At 40.7% G+C, this 23,488-nt stretch overlaps 1 protein-coding gene across 1 annotated transcript in view; it reads right to left on the bottom strand.

Annotated features, from left to right (window-relative positions):
- Positions 1–22,931, bottom strand: part of LOC309548469 (uncharacterized protein) — a gene marked incomplete at its 3' end in the record, with an annotated part of 97,250 nt that extends 74,319 nt beyond the window's left edge. Inside the window, 5 exon segments of the mRNA XM_082248414.1 lie at positions 3,119–3,242; positions 4,848–4,972; positions 13,048–13,246; positions 17,189–17,277; positions 22,830–22,931. Of these exon segments, the coding sequence (XP_082104540.1) occupies positions 3,119–3,242; positions 4,848–4,972; positions 13,048–13,246; positions 17,189–17,277; positions 22,830–22,832 (540 nt within the window). The 5' untranslated portion in view covers positions 22,833–22,931.
- Positions 22,932–23,488: the final 557 nt, after the last annotated feature.

Genomic DNA, 23,488 nt, shown 5'->3' with positions numbered 1-23,488 from the left:
AGCGTTCGGAAGCGCTGGACGGCATTCAGTTGGCACCAAGACAGCGCTAGTGAGCATTTTTGTACAAAGTCCCAGTTAAGCCTAGAAGAGCCAGAGGAGTATCCCACTCCATCCCTTCTCTTATCCCCTAAATACAATAAAACAAAACAAACCAAAGATGCCGGAATGGTCATTGTCTCAGTTCTCACACCTGGGTTCACAACTTAAATGTGTTGGAAGTGTTAGCGGTACTGATGGCAGACCCATGGCAGAAATATTGCTACAAATACCTATAAGTTGCACTATTAAATATTATTAATAAAATGTATTATTATTATTGAGAACATATTTATGTATTTGCAAGTAATTGGTCTAGAAGACCAAATACAGCGCTTGCTGTGGTAATAAATATATGTACTGATAACAAATAATAAGTAAAATTCCTATAAATCATCAATTTGCAGTGAATGTAAAGTGCAACAGTGTTAGATATACTAATAACAAATAAATTAAGTTTGATCAATTAATAAAATTCCTATAAGTCATCAATTTGCAGTGAATATAAAGTGCAACAGTGTTGGATAAGATGGAAAAATTTACAATATTAAGTTTAAATACAACAGTGACTTGTAAGTGCTCAGATAAATATACAAAAAGTCCTTGGTGAAGGTGATTGTTTAAATGTTCAAAAAGTGCTCGTGCTCAGGCTTGGTTGATATAATCTCAGCAGTATCCAATCCCAAGTAAGTAATAGGTTGGGTCACTTACCGAATGTAATGGGTCCTGAATGCCATACGGCACCAGGACCAAACGAACTTTGTAAGCCCCCTGGGCTCGATGGGTCCCCTATGGGCGAAATCCCGTGGGCTGGCAACAACTCCTCTGGGCTCCAATATATACAATCCGGTCCAATAGGGAGGGAGAAAGAATGCTCCAAATAGTGTAGTAATTAATTTTAAGGTAGTTTATTTACCCATGTATCGGGTACAAAGCATTAAAATCATGCAGGCAATAGCGTTTGTGGTCAGCGGTGCGGGCTGCACGTTCTCCTCACGGAGCTGGCTTCCGGCTTGCGCTCCACCAACATAAACGTAATGACGCTATGCCTTCCAAGCTGACGTGTTTCGTCACTTCCGGTGACATCCTCAGAGCTCTGAAGCCAGCTCCTTGAGGAGAACGTGCAGCCCGCACCGCTGACCACCAACGCTATTGCCTGCATGATTTTAACCACTTCAATACAGGGCACTTTCCTCCCTTCCTGCCCAGGCCAATTTTCCCCTTTTAGCGCTGTTGCATTTTGAATGACAATTGCGTGGTCATGCAACACTGTATCTACACCAAATTTATGTCATTTTCCCCACACAAATAGAGCTTTCTTTTGGTGGTATTTGATCACATCTGGGTTTTTTCCTTTTGCTAAACAAATAAAAAAAGACCGAAAAGTTTGAAAAAAAAAAAAGTTATTTTGTTTATGTTATACAATTTTGTAAATAAATAAGTTTTTTCCTGCACTGATGAGCACTGATGAGACTGCACTGACAGGCACTGATGAGGAGGCACTGATGAGGAGGCACTGATGGGGTGGCACTGATGGGGTGGCACTGATAGGCGGCACTGATATGCGGCACTGATAGGCACTGATATGTGGCACTGATAGGTAGCACAGATACGCAGCATTGGTGGGCACTGATAGGTGGCACTGCTAGGCACTGATAGGTGGCACTGACGGGCACTGATAGGTGGCACTGACGGGCACTGATAGGTGGCACTGACGGGCACTAATGGGCACTGATAGGCGGCACTGGTGGGCACTGATGGGCACTGATGGGAGGCACTGATCGGCACTGACGGGCGGCACTGATGGGCACTAATGGGCACTGATAGGCGGCACTGGTGGGCAATAATGGGCACTGATAGGCGGCACTGGTGGGCACTGATGGGCACTGATGGGAGGCACTGATCGGCACTGACGGGCGGCACTGATGGGCACTAATGGGCACTGATAGGCGGAACTGGTGGGCAATAATGGGCACTGGTGGGCGACACTGAAAAATGGCAATGATGGGCACTTGTGGGCAGCACTGATAGGGAGGGCACTGGTGGGCAGCACTGATGGGGAGGGCAATTGGGGGCTTCCTGAGCCCTGATTGCCATCCCTGGTGGCCATAGTGGGCATCCCTGGGGTCATAGTGGGCATCCCTGGGGTCATAGTGGGCATCCCTGGTGGTTCTAGTGGCACCCCCCCGAGGGTCTGCACTGGTAATCAATGATCTGATTACCAGTGCCGATCCCCCCCCCCTGTCAGGGGAGCCGCCGATCGGCGCTCCTTTACTATTGCCTGTCAGGCACGAACCAAGGAAAGCTGATCAACGGCTGTTCCTATTTACTATGTGACCAGCCATGATTGGACACGGCTGATCACATGGTAAAGAGCTACGTCAGTAGTCTCTTTACCGAGATCGGAGATGCAGGGTGTCAGGCTGACACCTCGCATCACCGATCTCCGCTCTGCGCGCCCCCGGGGGGCGCCCAGAGCTGTATTATCCTGCCGCCGTCATATGACGTCCGGTCAGGATAATACAACCACATTCCCGCCGTCAATTGCCTATAGGGCGGGCGGGAAGTGGTTAATGCTTTGTACCCAATACATGGGTAAATAAACTACCTTAAAATTAATTACTACACTATTTGGAGCATTCTTTCTCCAATCACTTGCAACTATCCCACTTTCATACAGCAGCTGCTATTATATTCACTTATTTATTTAATTAATATTACTTAGTAGATTGCACCTTTCACCATTCACCCTTTCCCAGAGGCGCGTGGAAATATACAAAGTATATTTTCCTATAGCATATTTATGTATTTATTTATATAGTTTATTTAAGAGTTTTATGCTTGTAATTAAATCTTGCTAGGTTGCCTGACATTCAGTTTAGGTTTTTTAGCATATCGTGGTAAACCTCTGTCATTGACAACAGCCTCTGAGAGCTATAGGTTTGGGATGTTTTTTCATAGTAATAGACATTTACTATATAGATAGAGAGGTAAAAAAGAAGCTTTTGTAAGTGATTGTGTCATCTTTAAAGAGTGTTATGTCCTTTATGGCAAAACATTATTGCAACTTATTGTAATGTACCTCTTCTTCCGTGTTTTTTCTTTCTTCATATAAGTTCCATCTGTGTAAGTTATTTTCAGTTAATAAAGAATATCTTCTCATCTTCATTTTGATGTCATTCATCTCCCTTTCTAAATCAGTAGTTCTAGAAAAAGATATAATTATTTAGAATATGAGCTAGTTTGCTTTAGTGTTCTCTACTCTCCAGCATAACATAATCATCTTTCCCTCTTGTTCCCACAGTTTTGCCCATCCACTAAGAAAAGGAAGCCTTGTGTAAACTTGAAGTTGCTCTAGTCGGAGCCTACACAAGGCTGAGGATTCTATGCCCATTGGCATGTGACAGCATTGGATCAACTGTCAAGCTCAAGCACCAGTCACATGAATAGGAGTGAGTTGTATGATTCTCTATGCCTGGAAATTCCTTGCTTTTGGCTTTTAAATGGAACAGAGGGGTTACAGTAGAAAAGGTATGCGCTACTATGTAGGAAACAAACACGTTTGCTTTAGGTTGGTCTTTATATTGTATTTAAAGCCAACACATTTTAAGCTCTTTGCATAGGGTGGTGAGTTGTTAGAACCTATGTTAGGTTTTTCTTGCTAACTAATTCCACACATGGAAGATTCACCCTCTCTATATGTCCTGGTAACCACTGTCTTTAGGAAACTAAGGGGAAAATCCAAATGTTTTGAGTTGTCATTAGAAGAAGAGAAAGGAAATCGTGCACCAGTTTTGGTGGCAACTGTCTAAAGCAGTGATTCTCAGTTAGGGTTTCATTGAACTCTACGGTTCCTCCAAAGGTTGCTAGGGGTTCCTTGAGTGTTGACTGATTGATCTCTCATCTGATGGTTCCTGCATAGTTTTGGGTCCAATGTCAGTTGGCAAAGCCAGCAGGATGATACCAGTGATCTTTTCAGCTGTCTGTAAAAATTGCTTTTTCTTAACACCACTGCAAGGGGTGCATTATTAATACTGACCACCAATGTAAGGGACATTTTCCCAATGACCCTGATCAATAAGTCTTAGCAGAGGTTCCCTGAGACCTGAACCTTATATCTTCTGTGGTTACAAGGTTGAAAATGGTCGGCCTAAAGGATATTTTCTCATCCTGCTATGTCTCCAGTGGGGCATAGACAGATATTAAAAAAAAAAAAAAAATTCCCTAGTCTATTCCCCCCAAAAAAGAAAAAAACACTTTAGGTTTCATACCTACCTATTTTCATGTGACCATGCCATTTGTGCTATTTGTGAGTTGATTTTTACAGAAAAGGAAACTTTTGCTATATCGTAAATGCATGTGCTATCTTTGATGCTGGCAGTCAAACCATCTGTGTAGTTGAATCCATGCTTATCTGAGACTATAAAGCACAATAAAAATATAAACTCATAATGTTTGTAGTTAATGGCAACCTAAAAGCATTTTTAGGGACATAGAACTGTGCAATTTTTACACCTTTTTACAACAGTTAGTGCAGTTGTTTTGAGTGCCATTTTTATAAATGATAATTGTGATGATAATAATGTATAAAAGTATTAATGGAGGAGATCATGAAAGCACATGTTTAATATTACTGTTTTTGTTTTAAGTCTTTGTCAAAGAAAATTTATATAAATGTAAAACAAGCATCAGTCTACTAACCTAGGCCTACGCTTCTTAACCTAAAATACAAATACCATAAATATGTTTTGAAAAAGGTACAGTATAATTTATTTGCATCTCATGTGACATTATGATCTCTTTGTACATACCTGGAATCAGTGATAGCTGGTAAGTAATGAATATACTGGTTTTCTTTAGTTCCCATTATATCTTGATTGACAAACCTTGGACTGAAATTATTTTGTTTCAAAGAAGAAAATCTTGATTCCAAAAGCTGAAAAAAATAAATGCTAGTTTCTGCTGTAGTTTTTGCATTCGTGCAAACTGATATAAAGGGAAAGCATAGCACATTTTTAACAAGAACACAGTGGTTGATTTAGAAAGAGTTTGCACAGCCAATTACCCAGTAAAAGTTGATGTACATTTGTTGTGTGCAAATGGGGCAAAAAACAAATGTGAATAGGCTATCTCCTGTGTTGTTCAATTAATTTATTTTAAATGGAAAATACTGAATTTTGCCTTGCTAAATATCATAAAAAATACATTTGATATTTAGCGCCACCTAGTAGCCAAACATGGTATTTTGCATTAAAAATAAATGAGTTACAACCAAAAAGCACAGGATGTAGCCTTTTTATATTTGCATTTTTCTCCATTTGCATAGTCCATGGGTGCATGCACTTTTAAGTGTATTTTCACTGGGTAAATGGCTAGGTGAATTCTTTATAAATCAACCCCACTGGGTATTTTCTCAACAGATACAGTGTTTTTTTAACCTTTATAAATGTTAAATAATATTTATTGGGGGAAATTATTCAAAGTTACATATTGGGTTGTTGCAAAAGTATGTGATTCTTTGTTATTTTGAGGAGGAAATTAGAGTCTGGTACTTCAATTTACGGTAAGATAATCAGTTGAGAGGGTGGAAGGTCCTGCCATGTTAAAAGAATGGAATTCAGTGTCCTCACTATCCAAGTCTAAACTTAACAACATAGTTTTGTGTAAATAGGCCATGGCTCGTACAAAGGAGACTTTTAAAAACCTCCGAAAAACAGGTATTGATACCAGTCTGAAAAAGATAATACAGATCATGTGCAAGTGGAGGCAATTCAACATCATTGCCAGTCTCTACAGGGTTTTTGACAAACAAGGTTCACAACAAGAGCAAGGTGAGTCGTTTTTGGGAAGAACTCAATGATCCCCAGGCTAATGTCTAGGGAACTGAAGGCCTCCTTTGCATTAGTTAATGTTCAAAGGTCCCGGAGGAGAACACAGAACAATAATGCATGCCAGGGTTACTAGGAGAAAGACATTGCTATTAAAAAAATATTTCTGTCCATTTACAGTTTGCTAAAGACTAAGTAGATAAGCTAGAAGTCTGTTGACCGAGTGTTCTTTTAATGAATGAAACCAAAATAGAACCTTTTGGCTTAAATGAAACACATGCTGTTTCGAGAAAGGCAAACACTACATTTCAACATTAAAGTGATACTGACGTCTAATTTTTTTTTTTAGTTAAAAACAACATGTCATACTTACATTCCCTGTGCAGTGGTTTTGCACAGAGCAGCCCGGATCCTCCTCTTCTTGGGTCCCTCTTCAGTGCTCCTGGCCCCTCCTTCCTGCCAAGTGCCCCCACAGCTAGCAGCTTGCTGTGGGGGCACCTGAGCCGAGCCAAAGCTCCCTGTATCCATTCAGACATGGAGCCATGGCCCAGCCCAGTCCCTTTTCTCTATCCACCATCAGCTGACTGATTTTGATTGACAGCAGCGGGAGCCTGCGCTGCTGTCTTATTCACATGTCTTAGCCAATGAGGAGGGGTGTCCTGGGCAGCTGAGACACTCCTGCAACTTCGCTGGATTGAGATGGGCTCACGTAAGTATTGGGGGGGCTGAGGGGGACTGCTGCACACAAAAAGTTTTTTATCCTAATTCATAGAATGCATAAGGATCAAAAAAACTTTTGACTTTACAACCACTTTACTGAAAACATGAACCCTGAATTGTACCAGACAAATCTGCAGGAATTTTTCTGAGTATCTTTCAGAGTATCATGAACTACAGCTCAAAACAAAATCATGCAGAAAGACAATATACTCGAATCTCCAAAGAATTGTTAGGGCAGGTGTAACTTAATGGTTTAGAATTGTTGAGTCAAGTCCTGACCTTAATTCGATAGAAATGTAGTGGAAAGACCTAAAGTGGGCAGTCCATGTGAGAAATCTCACAAGCATCTCTGAGTTTAAATAGATTATGTCAGATAGGTCATAAATGCCCAAATATTGGTGCCACATCCCTGAACACAATAACAAGGAAAAATTATGCTATGGGTGGGATTTTGTAGGCACCATGAAAGCAAAATGTTTTTTTATAATTAAAATACAAAAAAGTTTATCATACACATATTGTTAAAAACAGAAAAAGGTTGTAAAAACCAGTACATAATGTATATATACATGAAGAACATATGTAAAATCATGAAAAATCCCAATTGATTAAAGATTAATGCAACATAAGAAATACAGCGTACAGTAAAACCTTGGTTTGAGAGTAACTTGGTTTGAGAGCACTTTGCAAGACAAGCAAATTTTTAAAATACATTTTGACTTGATATACAAGCGATGTCTTGATATACAAGTAGCGTCATGTATAAAAAAGGAGAGGAGCCTCTAAAGTGTAGCAATATGGTTACATTTAAAGAAGGTTCAATATTTAGCAACTCACATGGTTGATGATTAAAACAGGCACATCTAAGAATGCAGGCATCTGGGGTAATGCTGTCCACATAGACCATCCTCTGCACAGCCATCTTCATCATCCCTTCCCCACTGCTCTCCACGAGTGATTCAAAGCCTCACTTTCAGATCACTCTACTGCAGGCTATTCTTCCCGGTCACGATTGCAGACTGACAGTGGTGAGAGCCGGTGGTTCAGAAGATGGTATATGTGGACAGCTTTACCCCGGATGCCTCCATTCTTAGATGTGCCTGTTTTAATCATGAACCATGTGAATTGCTAAATGTTGAACCTTCATTAAATGTAATCATATTGCTACACTTAGAGGCTCCTCTCATCTCTCTTATATTCTGTAGCTCTGCTAGATTTTGCTTCTAATCCCCTTGGGAAGGCTGCATATTGTGGGTGGACATTTTATGGTTACACAACCTATCACGTTGCTATAATCTTTGTATATAGACTATAAACTGAAGGACTTGTGGAACGAATCATCTGAGTTTCCATTATTTCTTATGGGGAAATTCGCTTTGATATAAGAGTGCTTTGGATTACAAGCATTTTTCCAGAACGAATTATGCTCCCAATCCAAGGTTTTACTGTATAGGGAATAGACTGTATCAAAGGTTAGTGTTCCCAGCAGTGGATTTCCTAGGTCATTGCATAAAATCCCATCTTTGTAAAGATACATTCAGAATATTTGGACATATTTTCAGAAAGCAAAAAGAGCACCCCCCCAGGTACAGACTGGTGTACGATGGGGCACAAAATGTCCCCATCGCTACACCCTGTACCTGGAGGAAATGGGAGCCATGAAACACGACTGCATTGTGTCGCAGGATAGAATCCAAAACCTGCAGCACAAAATCAAAGACCACAGTCAAACATTGTGTGCTTTACAAAAAAAGGCTCCATTACTAACGCCGTGAGTAATTTACTTTTGCAATTTGTTTTTCAACATTAAATTGGAATTATTTCTTTGTACTATGCTCCATACTTCTTGGTTGCTGTTTTTTTTCTTTAGAATCTATCTATCCTACAAAAATCTGTGAAAAAGACTGAAATTTGAAACACGTTGGGGTTCATCTCTTCACTATGATCTTTGATCAATGGGGATTTTTCATGATTAGACATATGTTCTTCATGTATATATACATAATTTACTGCTTTTAACAACCATTTTGTTTTTTAACAATATGTGAACAATAAACTTTTTGTATTATAATTATAAAAAAAACGTTTTGGCTTTATGGTGCCTTCATAGTATTTTTCCATGTATCCCTGAGTAAGCCCCGGAAAATGTTACCCCCTTCCTGACCAGGGCCTATTTTGCAATGCGGCACTGCGTGATTTTAACGGACAATTGCGCGGTCGTGCGATGCTGTACCTAAACAAATTTGACATCCTTTTTTTCCCACAAAAAGAGCTTTCTTTTAGTGGTATTTGATCACCTGTGTGATTTTTTGATCATGCGCTATAAACAAAAAAAGAGCATAAATTTTGAAAAATAACAATATTTTTCACATTTTTTTATATGAAATTCCCCCAAAAAAAAGTAAAAATCAAAATTTTTTAACATTTTTGGCCAATTTGTATTCTGCTACATATGTTTTGTAATAAAAATCGCAGTAAGCTTATTTTGATTGGTTTGTGCAAAAGTTATTGCGTTTACTAACTACTGGAAAGATTTTTTAACGAGTAATGGCAGCGATCTGCGATTTTTTTGCAGGACTGCGACATTGCAGCGGACAGATCGGACCCTTGACTGACATTTTTGACACTTTTGGGGGTACCAGTGACATTACTACAGTAATCAGTGCTATACATATGTGCACTGTTACTGTAAAAATGACACTGGCAGGGAAGGGGTTAACTTTATTGGAGAGGGAGGGGTTAAGTGTGTCCCTAGGGGCGTGTTTCTAACTGTGCAGGGATGTGGCTGTGTGTGTAACAGCAGAGATCAACGGTCCTACATAGCAGGACCATTTGATCTCTGCTGTTACACAAGGGAGAATGACAGGCGGCTGTGTTTACATTAGCCACCTGCCTTTCTCCCTCTGTAACTGACGCTCGCGAGTGACCGGCGGACATCGGGTCCACCGGTCACTCGCGCAGAGGTGTCCGTGAATGAGCGGGGGCGGGAGCGTGCCTCCGGCGGCGGGCACTCGCCCCCTATTGGCTTACAGGCTAGTGACGTACCGGTACGTCACTTTGCCTGCATGGGGCTGACCGCCGCAGTATATGTACTTGCGGCGGTCGGCAAGTGGTTAAACTGTTCTGTAAAGAGAAATGGGCTAAAATTCCTCTATGCTGATGTGCAGGACAGATCAACACTACATTACAATAAAAAAAAAAGGTTCGTTTCAGTTATTGTTGCCCAAAGCGGGGGACAGCAGTTACTGGAAGCAAAGGTTCACATTCTATATGTCTCACACAAATATGTACAGTAATTTTGGATCATATCCCTCAATAAATACAGTATATTAACAAGCATTCTGTTTTTGACTCCTTTGTTGGATTGAATTTACTTTATCTAGTTTCAAGACTAAAACAGTAAGGGTCCTTTCACACGGCCGCTACGCTGCTTTAGTCCGCTGCGGGACTTTTTTTTTTCTCACGGAGCGGATGACATTTGTGTCATCCGCTCCATGTGCCCGCATATCATCCTATCCGTTTGCGGATGATATGCGGACATAATGTAAGTCTATGGCACTGCGGATGTCAGCGGATGACACCGTTGACATCCGATTTTCCTTCCTTTCCGTTTTTTACACGGAAGAAAAAATAGGGTTCTGTTCCATTCGAAAAAACGGAACAGAACTGAAAGGAGGAAAATTGGATGTCAGCGGATGGAATTCTGCTGACATCCGCAGTGCTATTCACTTACATTATGTCCGCAAATCATCCGCAAAAAAATAGGATGATTTGCGGACACACGGAGCGACCGTGTGAAAGGACCCTAATAGTAGAAACGTGTACTATGTTAGCTATCAGTTTATACAGAACATTTGGTATTTGAGTGATACCCTAAAGTGATTGTAAAGTCTAATTTTTTTCCCTATAAAAATAACAAACAACTATTATACTTACCTGCGATGTTGCAGTGGATTTGCACAGAGCAGCCCTGAACCTCCTTTTCTCGGGTCCCTCTTCTGTGAACCTGGGCTCTCCCTCCTGTTCAGTGCTCCCACAGCAAGCAGCTTGCTATGGGGGCACCCGAGCCGATTCACAGCTCCCTGTGTCCATTCAGACATGGAGCCCCGTCCCCTCTCTCTCCTGATTGGCTAGCTGACTTTGATTGACAGCAGTGGCAGACAATGGTGCTGCTGCTGTGTCTTAGCTAATCAGGAGGGAGAATCTCGGATGGCTGAGACAGTCATGGACATCGCTGGACAGAGAGGGACCTCAGGTAAACATTGGGGTGGCTGAGGGTGTCTGCTGCACACAGAAGGCTTTTTAACCTAATACAAAGGATGCATTAAGATAAAAAAAAAACCTTTTGACTTTACTTGAGACTTTAAAGTCTCAGGCTTTTTTTCTATCAAAATAACAAACATGTTATACTTACATCCTCTAAGCAGTGGTTTTGCACAGGGCAGCACAAATCTTCGCCTTCTTGGGTCCCTGACTGGAGCTCTTGGCCCCTCCCTCCTGCTAGGTTCCCCCACAGCAAGCAGCTTGCTATGGGGGCACCCGACTTGAGCTGCAGCTCCATGTACCCATTCAGACAGAGAGCTGATGTTCTGCCCCGCCCCTATCTTCCCTGATTGGCTAAATGGGTTACATTGACAGCAGCAGGAGCCAATAGAGAGAGTCCCGGACGGCTGAAGCACTCATGGATATTGCTGGATAGAGAGAGGGCTCATGTAAGTATTATGGGGCGCTGGGGAGGCTGCTACACACAGAGGACGTTTTATCTTAATACATAGAATGCATTAAGATAAAAAACCTTCTGACTTTACAACTCCTTTAGGTATATCTAAAGCCTAAACTTTTTAATTGTAATTTTAATTTCAGATAGAGTAGTGGAGAGGAAAAATTCTCAAATTGTCACTTGTGTCTCATTAGGAAGATTTCATTTTTCTTCCTGTTCTGTAGACTCAACAGGAAGTGAGCTAAGCTTTCTAATTTGAAGGAAATTCCATCTTAGACAGTTGTCATGGTAACAATTTTCATCATTGGAATATTTCCCCTCTATTATTGTTCTCTTGACAACTCAAAAATTTCTGGGGACCTTGGTGATCAAGACAGTTAGAGAGGGTTGACTTTCCCCTATAGGACACAGAAAGCAGTAAAAACCTGACATTGGTTCTAGCCCTTCACCACTCTATCCAAATCTTTAAAAGCATGCCTTTAGTTTTACTTTAAATTAGTAAAGATGCAAACTTGTGGGAGGACTTAGATCCCTTCTTTAGGTTTTATACAAAATGGTGTTAAATAAAATCTGAAGTATATAAGTCATTGCAAAAGCTTGTATCTTTCATAGCTTAAGTCAGCCAATAAAGAGTTTCACTTAAACCCCACATTTTCTGTTTAAAAATGGTATAAAAGGGTGTGCTCCACAGTATTCCAGTAGAAGTGATGCATAGGCACTCTGCAACTATGATGACGTGTTTAAAATAAAATACAGATATTTAAATATTACAAGCGGTATATTAGCATTATTACAAGCTCTCACTGACCTATGTAACTGCAGGCACTGTGGAACAGTTTATTCTGAAAATTTACAGCAGCGCACAGGGGTGTTGGTAGGATTGTGAAACTCCTGGAGCAGTTATAGGCAACCCAACAGTGGGGAGAGCTTAAAGGTTCATGGTTAAATGACACCTAAGCCTATTCATTCTATACACGCCACGCATGCCACAATCTTTGTACCCACAGAGTATATTTCACTTACTGCACCACAAGCAAAAGTTTAACAGACACATATGTGCCTCAGCATGCTTATTTTTAAAAACAAATCTCTTCCGTTACATATGCTTTTGTGAACATCATTACAAGGCAAGGCAAACAAGTGACATGGGGAATACACTAACACCTAGTTAAAACAACAAAAACATTTGAAAGTGTACAATGGCTTTAAGATTTCTACATTCAGCTAATAATTTCCAGATGCTGAGTGTCTAAATTAAAATGTATTTGTTTACAGTCTTGGTAGATTGCCATCAAAAGAACCTGAATTGACTGTGCTTACATTGGTGGGCTTTACCCCCAAAAGGCTGCATGTATTTAACCCTATGTAAAGACTCCTCTGTACTCTGTCCTTGTGCGCTCCCAGCAAAGTCACTGGCTGGGACTGGATAGCTCCCAATGCATTCTTGCAATTGGGAGCTTTCCGATCATGTGACCACTGTGACAGCCAATCACAGTGGTCACATGACTCAAGTGCCTGCTTCCACCTTTAGAAGCTTCTAAAGGGTCGGGAGGCGGTGGCGGGAAGGGGTTAAACAAAAAGAACAAAACAAACTTTACATATGAAAACGTAACATGGAAAATGTATCATGCAAGTTTATGTTCAGCTTTACTTTCTAATTATGTTATGTTAGATCAATAATGTTAAAACTGTGACTTATACGTGCACAGTCTATTTTACAAATATACAATTGTTGAAATGTACCTCCTGTCTCAGCAACAAATGTTCAAGTGTCACATCGCTGCTGGCTATGTCATTTTCTTGCTGTTGTAAGCAGTCATTCTGATGCTGTAAGGCATGGTGTGCATTCCTTAGGCTCTGGTGAAGAGCAAACCTCCTCTTCTCTGACCAAGCAAACTCATTTTTTAATTCGTCCTCAAAATATCTTGGACTTGAAGAGCAACTTTGGAAATCACAAGAAACACCAGTTGAGGGTATTTAAAGGCTAGCTTCATCCAATGACAAACTCAGTTTGCATAGGTTCTTATTAATGTAAGGTGAGAAAATAACTGGAAAATTTAGTTACAAGAGCAAGACAATCCCCAGGAACTCATAAAGACTGGCGCAGACAGATTTTGTGAAAGTGTCTCGCATTCTAAAAGTGGGGAAGAATGTGCCAAATTCATGTACCTGTCTAGAATTTGTACTTAAATTTGGCTCATGCTATTCCACTTTTAGCGTGCACAAGAGATCTGTCTGAGACAGTTTTTCACTCTGTACACCAAAATAGAGTTGGTCTTAATTAGCTTTACTTTTACATTTGGGGCATTCAATGCAATTACATTGTAAAAGTGGCGCATTTTAAAACTACCTGAATTTGGTACACGAGTCACTGTCAGAACCAAAAGTGGTACAAATGCTTAATAAATTTGACACAATACATGAAAGAAAAAAAGTTGGGACTTTGAATGAGGTGTGTGTAAGAACAACCGGACCTAAGAAAACCAAATGAGAACAAATGTGTGTTAACTAAACCCCTGTTTTTAACCAACATTGTTAGACAGGTTGATTTGGTTTGTTAGCCTGGTTAGACTGGTTGGCGAGTATGGTTTTCTTAGGGCCGGTTGTTCTCACGCACCTCATTAAACGTCCCAACTTTTTTCTTTAATTTTCATCTCATGGATGGAGACGCACAGCCTTACCCAGCTGGTGTCTCATCTAATGTCCCAAAACTGCCCATACTTAATTGACACAATCCATTAACAAGAGGGAATAGAGGCAGAAAGGTGGCACAGCAACGTTACTGAATTATAAACCAAAATAATATAACGTGCTAAGAGCCCAAGGAATTCTAATAGTTAAAAGCAGCTAGCACAATACCCTAATACAAGACATACATACAATTCAAGAACAGCAATGCAGCGCTTATGAAATTATAAAACACATGTGCAAATATTGAGCAATGCATATGCTGTGTATAGTACAAAAAAATCTAAAACATGAATAATTATTCTGAACATATAAGTGAATGAGTATAAGCCAAAAAGATAAATAAAGGTCCCAATGAAGAGCCAGGAATTGTGATGGTAATCTTCTCTGTATACAATAGATAGAATGTGAATCCCAAAAAAAAGCCTCAAAACTTCTTAAAGTGATTGTAAACTCTCTCTCCCGATTGGCTAACTGACTGATTGACAGCAGCGGGAGCCAATGGCGCCTCTGCTGTGTCTCCGCCAATCAGGAGGGAGAGTCTCGGACGGCCGAGGGACTCGTGGACATTGACGTATGGAGATGGGGCTCCGGTAAGTATTAGGGGGGCTGAGGGGGGCTACTGCGCACAGAAGGCTTTTTATCTTAATGCATATGTAGCAGGTTTCCTAGGCCTGTGGCCTGATGTAGGTCTGCCATTGTTACCGGTTACCTCTCCAGCCCATGTGAGCTGCGACCCTGGGTGTGAGAACTGAGACATGGACGACTCCGGCATCTTGGTTTTGTGGTTTTATTGTAGAAAAGGGGATGGGAGAAGGGAATGAGTAGGATACTCCTTTAGGCTTAACTAATTACACTTGGGACTTAATCATGGAAAAATGCCCACTGGCGCTTCCTTGATGCCAGCCGACGCCAGCCAACGCTCACTAACTCTGAGAACTCACTGTAGCTTGACAGAAGTGCTGGATCCTCGACAATAAGTCCAGAAGACCCAAGACTGTGAATTGTAGAATTACTGACACTGCTGTACTGCAAAGTCACTGAATACTCCCCTTCTGCCTTGCACTGGCTTGAGGTAGTACGTTGTAGGGTTCTGTAAAGCTGCAACTGTTAACTGACACACCATGTACAATTCCGGGCCCAACTGCAGGTGCCCCCTTTAACCTTGAATTCTTTGGGGTTCACTGACTATGTACCCCCCTCTGTACCTTCAGGGTCCTCAACCTAGGTACCCCCTTTCAGCTAGCTGGCACTGGATTCTAGAACCTCTTCCGGAGTGGTCCCCTCTGACTCTCGGCACACCGGATCCCCTCAGCTCAGCACTCTCTGTATTCCCAGGCAACACCCCAAGACATCCACTTCCTCAGACTGGAGGAGAGACAGATGTTCTCTCCCTCCTGGGACTCTGCTCCCACAAAAGACACCCCGTCACGCACTTCCCCCAAACTTATACCCACTCCCAGAATCCTTTGCAGCATAATCTGCCTTCTGGGGTAGTTACAAGGCGTCCCCTGATTGGGCTTCCCACACTGCCTATGAGAAGCCTCTCACAGGAGCCAGTGGGGATACATCTCCCCTCAGCAGGCACATCTGGAAGCCCTGACACCCTAATTAAATAAATTACTTTGATTCCTTACTAAGGAAAGGTCAAACAGTGCTTGTTTAGTACTCCACAGCACCTCCAATCTGCTTCTGGGGGTCTCATGAGGCAATTACACCACAGTGTGTCCCGGAATTCAGTATGCAGTGAGGCTCCATTCATGAATAATACCATAAAGGAAGAAAACAACATCCTCCATAGTATAAATCCATGGATACAACAATGTTTAATATGGATGAATGCACTTACAAAAGGTAGAAGTTTTGTAAGCAATTCAAACCGTGTGTATTGTCAATTTACCCAAAAACAAGATGACCATGGCTGGTTCCTGCCTGCGCAGTAATGTGTGTTCATCAAACATGACATCTGATGTACCCTTGATGATGTCACATATGATGTTTGAATTGCTCCCGAAACTATTATCCACTATAAGTGCATTTATCCTTATTAAACAATGTTGTATCCATGGATTTACACTATGGAGGGTGTTGTTTTCTTCCTTTATGGTATAATTTGTGTATGGAGTCTCATTGCATACTGAATTGTGGGACACACTGTGTGGTAATTTCCTGATGAGACCCATGGAAGCAGATGTGGAGTACTAAACAAGCTGCTGTTTGACCTTTCCTTAGTGAGGGTCATTGGAATCTGGTAAGCCCCCACTCTTCACGCATGTGGTGGCGTGCATGGTGGCCCTAGTATTAACCTCCCTGGCGGTATCCCCGAGTGTGACTCGGGGGGGAATTCTAGGCTAGGATCGGTATCCCCGAGTCACGCTCCGGTAGATGTGTAGAGCGCGCAGCGCTGTCTCTTACCTTCTCCTGGCGATCCAGCGATGATCTCCCATTGCTGTGATCGCCATATACCCATACACACACACACACACATATATATATATATATATATATATATATATATATATATATATATATATATATACACACACACATATATATATATATATACACACACACACACATATATATATATATATATATATATATACACACACACATATAATATATATATTATATAATAAAATTAGATTATTGATTAGATTATAATTCATGCGTTTGTGTTTCAAATTTTAACATCTGGGATGTCTACTAGAGTCTTGTTTTGGTCAGGTTTAAGTCAGTAATTACTAAGAATTGTAGGCCTATAATACATAACGCCAAATTTCCATGCAAAAAATTGTACCGCTTTTGGTACATAATTCCTGACATAATCATACCGCCAGGGAGGTTAAGAAGGTTTGAGACTTTTTTTTTATTTATTTTCTTTCTATCATATACAGAGAAGATTACCTTAACAATGCTCTTCATCATTAGGACTTTTATTTATCTTTTTGGCTTATACTCCGCAGAGGGAGGAAGTGGAAGAAAGGTAAGTATATTTTCTTCAATAACAAGGTAAGTAAACAAAAAAATCGTAATTATCCATTTGTTTTTGTCGATTTTGAGGCCGGAACTCCGCTTTAACCTCAAACTTTACAAACAGGGCCTCCACTTCACAAACTAGGCCTTAAACCTGCCACTCACATGCACCTGTAAAAAGCATGTGTCATGTCTTTAAATATACACAAGTGAACTATACCTTGGGCATCCACTGTCTGCTTCATCCAAATGGTACAATAAACTGTTTTCCATTCTTGATAATCTGCTACCATAATCATCATAAAGATTCTATAAAATAAAAAAGGATTTTGTATTGATGACATAGATCTCATCCCATAAGGATTATTAAGAGTATATATTAAGACCCAATAGGTAACATTGCAAGCAGGAATCAACAAGAAATAGTAAAAATTACCATAAATAAGAGGATATTGAAGGTTAATAGTGTTTTAGTATAAAAACAGTATGGCCAGCGAGCAAATGTACAGTTTAAAATACAACTTGCATAAACACTGCATTTCTATCACTTAATTTTCCATGGTTGGGTTATTTATCTTTTAACCAGATTATAGGCTCAAATGTACAAGAAAAAGAGCTGGAATACAAAAAAAAAGATATTACTACTATCAAAATGCAAAGATAAAAGAGTAAAAGTATACTGTAATTTAATTAGCACGTATTTAGAGTTATTGGTGCAGTGTTTACCTTGAAATAATTTTAAATAGAGAATTGCCCATTTTTACAAGCTTGCTCTTTCTATGTTTTATTCATGTATTAAATGTAGAGATTTGTAGATTAGCTGCTAGACGTAGGAAAGGTAAGCAACAATGAGTCTGTTTACAAAAGTAAATGAGTTGATGTAACTCACACTAAAGTGCTCCACAAACCAAGTCTTAAATTTAAATTTAACAGCAGCACTCACCGGTATTTCAATCCATAAAGTATACCTTAACCACTTAAGCCCCGGAGGATTTGGCTGCTCAATGACCAGGCCCTATTTTGCAATTCGGCCCTGCGTTACTTTAACGGACAATTGCTCGGTACCCAAAAGAAATTGACGTCCTTTTTTTCCCACAAACAGAGCTTTCTTTTGGTGGTATTTGATCACCTGTGCAATTTTAATTTTTTTGCGCTATAAACAAAAAAAGAGTGACAATTTTGAAAAAATATTTTTCAAATTTTTTTATATGAAATTCTCCAAAAAAATTTTTTTTTTAACATTTTAGGCCAATTTGTTTTCTGCTACATAATTTTGGTAAAAAAATCGCAATAAGCGTATTTTGATTGGTTTGCGCAAAAGTTATTGCGTTTACTAACTACGGGAAAGATTTATGTAATTTTTAATGGGTTTTTTTAACTAGTAATGGCGGCGATCTGCGATTTTTTTTGCAGGACTGCGACTTTGCGTCGGACAGATCGGACCCTTGACTGACAAATTTGACACTTTTGGGGGTACCAGTGACATTACTACAGTAATCAGTGCTATACATATGCACTGTTACTGTAAAGATGACACTGGCAGGGAAGGAGTTAACTTTATTGGTGATCAGTGGGTTAAATGTATCCCTAGGGGTGTGATTCTAACTGTGGAGGGGCGTGGCTTGTGATGTAACCACAGAGACATACAATCCTACATAGCAGGATCGTATAGTCTCTGCAGTTACATCAGGGAGAATGACAGCCGGCTTTGTTTACATCAGCCGTCTGCCTTTCTCCCTCTCCAGCGGGAGATCGCGAGTGGCCGGCGGACATCGGAGCCGCCGGTCACACGCGCGGGGATCCATGTGAACGAGCGGGGGCGGGAGGGCGCCTCCAGCGGCGCGCTCGCCCCCTACAGGCTCCTGGGCGAGCGACGTAGCCCTACGGCTGTTTGCCCAGGAGCGGCTGACCGCCGCAGTAAATAGTTGTGCGGAGGTCGGCAAGTGGTTAAAGTCCATTTCGTTAAGATTATGAAAGCAAAGCTGGCTAGCCATCAAAGATGAAAAACTATAATGCTGAAGTTCGAAGTTTACACTACAGTTTAAGTTATTGCCTTCATTTGAAAAAATGTGCTATTCTACAGACCCTTTGGGCCATCGGGCCAGGGTCCTAGAGAGGAACTCCAACCATACAGATCCCTTGGACCAACGGGCCAGGATCTTTGGATTACAATTATCTGCTTGAATGGGAACTGGATGAAAATGGGTGGCCATCACAGTGATGGGCGGTGCATCCAGGAAGTTTCGTGGGGAGTGTTCTAACGACCCCCAGCATTTCCCTGACTCAGCAGGACTTCAGGCCACTCAGGCTCCAGTGGTTTGCCCTGTTTCCAAAGAGGAGAAGTGCTGCGAGTGACAACAGGAAGATGCTGTAGTTGTCTTCTCTAAGGACTCTGCAAACAGAAATCAGTGGTAGGGCACAGATTCCCCCAGGAGGAGGGGGAGATTGGACCCGACGTGTCAAGCACTGAACGGCAAAGGAGTCAGGGACTGGAGTGAGAAGGTCGCCCCTGCGGGGAGGGTCTTCTCATTCAAATGTCATGTAGATAGTATTGTTGTGGACCTATATAAAATGTTACTAACTTCTATTTTCTCTCTACAGGTGGGCTCACAGTAGAAATAGCTAGTCAGGAAGATGTATATTTGTTCAGTCCTTACCAAATGAAGTTTGTTTGGTGGGGGGTGCATCCTTTCATGCGCCTAAAAAAAAATCTTGTGTATATGTGTACAAAAACAGAGATTTCATTATATTTTTGCACTTAATTTATTTGTACATTCGTTTCTTTCCCTTTTCCCCTTTTCCAAGTTTGTGGGATACTCCTGATTATTGTAGGAGGCGACTGCCTCAGAGCAAATGGGGACATGGCTCATTTTTAGTGGGCAGTGGATGTAGCACCCTCCTAGGTAGGTGCTAGGAAAAAGCATATATGTGGCCCTGTATGCTTATCAGGGGCGCCTGATCATTTAGTTAGGCTGTCACATGTGTCCAGGTGTGATCTGTTGAGTCTGGGGAGTCTCCCCACTGTTTCCAATGAGGGCTCTTATTGGACAGTGGAGGAAACCTGGCCACTAGCACACCAGGGCTTATAGCTGTCTCAGTTGGCAAAGTTTGCCGCAATGCACCCTGGGATGAGTTATAAGTCTGAGGGAAGCATGTGACAGGGTGTCTTTGGCGGGAAGCAGAGACCCAGGAGGAGGCTGACGTCTGTCTCTCCTCCTGTCAGAGCAAGTGAGGGTGTCCTGGGCAGTCGGCCTACAGGACCGGAGGTTGAGCTGGGCTGCAGGAAGAATCCAGAGTGCTGTGGACCGAGTGGAGCTGCTGGGCAGAAGTTTCCAGGAAAAACAGTGCTGTGAGTACTCAAAACCGCCCAGGTATCTGCCTGAGAGAGGGGGCCACTCCAGAAGGTCAAAGGGATCCAGGAGCCAGCTAACCAGTAGTTGTGATTGAGAAAGGGGGTGCAAGAGTCTAAGCCCTGAGGATTAGTGAGAGAAAGAGGGCGCCGGTGCAGGCCCTGAAGTGTTCAGCAGTGCAGCATTGTATTCAAATAGCTACCTCAGCCGGATTGCTTAGGGGGAGCTTAAAAGAGGACTTCTTTCGTGAAAAAGCAATCACAAGTCAGCGTTAACAAGCATCCAGCCAGCGTTAGCCAGCATCAAGTCAGCGTTAACAGGCATCCGGCCAGCGTTAACTAGCGTCAAGTCAGCATTAACAGTATTGTTCAAGTGTCTCAGTTTAATGAGCCTAGTTTAGTTCAAGCAGTATCCTACTCATCCCTTCTCCTATCCAAATTACCAAATAAATACAAAAAACCCAAAGATACTGGACTGGTCATTGTCTCAGTGCTCACACTTGGAGAAACATGCTTAAATGTGCTGTTGTTGCTAGCGGTAACCCAGGGGGACCCATATACAGCAAAACGGCTGGGAATTGTGCTACGCATCATTTGTTTTTCAGCAGGAAAATTACGCCAAATATAAAGCCAGTCCTGTTCAGTGAAAAGTCCTGGAAGAGATGGTATGGCTTCCACAGAGACCTGATTTTAAAATCATTCTGTCTGGAATTGCATGAAGAATCCAAGGCAACAAGAGACGGCCTAAATCCATTGAAGAATGTGGAATTAGATTGATGTTTGGAACAATTCACCTGCTGAGTTCATTAACTACTTGTGGACTGCAATATGTGTATATACGTTGAGGTTTGCAAGTGGTTTACCAGGATTATGGCTGAAGATATCAGCCATAACCCCGGTAATGTTTTTTTCAACTGATGGCTGGCTTATTCTTGAATGTGTTCAGAGTGGCTCAGAAGCTGCTGGAACGTTTTCAGAAGCTCATCGATGTCTCTCAGGCTTACAGTTTCGGCGAGATCGCCCGAGAAATGATCCAACAGTTTCCGCCTGCTGGCCACACAAGCGATCAAAGAGTAGATTCGCTTTGATCACCTCTATGGTCTTGGAGAACCAAAACAATGTCATTACATCACTTTTGGTCCAGGGTGGAAGTTTTTGTTTTTTTTTTAAAGCAATAGATCAAAAAAATATTTTTAATATACTTTTTCTTTTAAAGGTAAAGAAGAGATTTGGGGTCTTTTTGACCCTAGATCTCTTCATAAAGAGGACCTGTCATCCTTATTTCTATTACAAGGGAGATTTACATTATTTGTAATATTGTCTTTTGATACATACAATCTGAATTTAAATACTGTTTGAAATAAACTCTAATACCTTTTACTCAGTCTGGATACATGCCGCATTAGTCCCATTAAGTAACCCCCCTCCCCATGGCTTGTGTATGTGTACATTCCTTGTAATAGGAATAAAACTGATGAAGGAAATTAAAGGGACCATGTAAAAATAAAAAAAATAAATAAGAAGAAAAAAATGTAAAGCGTCCCCATTCCTCTGTGCTCACGCGCAGAAGTGAACGCATACGTAAGTCACGCACACATATGTAAATGGTGTTTGCACCACACATGTGAAGTATCACCACAAACATTCGAGTGAAAGCAATAATTCTAGTGCTAGGCCTCCTCTATAACTCTAAACAGGTAACCTGTAAAGGCGTTTAAATCATCCCCTATGGAGATTTTTAGGTACCATACTTTGTTGCCATTCCATGAGTGTGCGCAATTTTAAAGCGTGACTTGTTAGGTATCTATTTAATCAGCGTAACGTCATCTTTCACATTATACAAAAAAATGGGGTATATATTGTGTTTTTTTTTTAATTTATTAAAATGTATTTGTTTCCATAATATTGTGTTAAAAAGAACACTGTGCAAATACCATGTGACATAAAAATTTGCAACCATCGTAATTTGATTCTCTAGGGTCTCTGCCAAAAAAAAAAAATATATATATATATATATATATAATAAATATATATATATATATATATATATATATATATATATATGTTTGAAGGTTATAAGTAATTTTCTAGAATAAAGTACTGATTTAAACCTGTAAGCAAAAAGTGCCAGAAAAGGCCTGGTCTTCAAGTGGTTAATATTTTAATAATGTTTAAATTGCAAGAGGTGGGCACACCAAATATGAATTTGATACAGTAGCAGAAGGAAGAAATCCCCATAGTAACAGTTTTATTTGATATTTGTGCAGGAATCATAAGCCCTTGGAACATCCACCTGTATCTTTTTTTGGTAATACAGGACTTGTGACAATAGTATTAATGCTGATCTGTGACATGCTCCTTGGCAAGATACCATGGTTGTTATGAATTTATACTTTTGTAATGCTTTACATCCTGCATGTAAAATAATTATAGCATTCTGGTTCCAGTAGGTAAGACTTTGCACTTTCCTTCACAGCAAAGAGAAGATATAAAAAGGAATAAATACACTCACCATGATGAAATTCTATGTTGTGCAGTAAAGTAATTCTGTAATCTTTCCCCCACATACATTATACTGCACTAGTACAAGCATTATAAAGTGCAATGTTATGTTAGTCTGTCTTACATTAAGAACCTGTCTCTAGGAGAAACGCCCCACCCACCTACGTGAGGAGATTAAAGAAAACTCAGTGACGCTTTGGTCTTGCACAATTAAACACTGAAGAGGGTGAACGATTACAAAAGCAAGGATGTAAATATTTGCCTTCTGACAACATGATTTTTTTACATGGAAACGGAGTCAGTAAGAATAAAGGAATTACAATTGCAACACATTCTTTGGATGTTTTGCTGCTGTGTACAGGCACTATAACCAAATGTCTTATATTTCCAGGGTCGGTTGTAAAGATTTGTCCCTAAAAGGTTTTCCTAGCTTTCCAAAACTGGACATGTTGGCCATTAGAAGCAGTAGCAAAACATATATTTTTTTGTTTTATAATTTAATTTTATAATTTTATTGTTTTTAATTTTATAATAATGTTTCTGTATGTGTGATAAGGTTACAAACCTTATCTGGAAGTTGTTTTTCAGAATGCTGCCCACACTTTTTTAATCAGAACATAGAAAAGTAACCACAATTTTGTAATAAAATGTCCTTGCTATAGATTGGTT

Source organism: Pelophylax lessonae, assembly GCF_965119305.1.
Source record: "Pelophylax lessonae genome assembly, chromosome: 1".
In the NCBI taxonomy this organism is placed as follows: Eukaryota; Metazoa; Chordata; class Amphibia; order Anura; family Ranidae; genus Pelophylax; species Pelophylax lessonae.
Note: the sequence above shows the minus strand (reverse complement) of the source record. Positions and strands in the feature narration are given on the sequence as shown.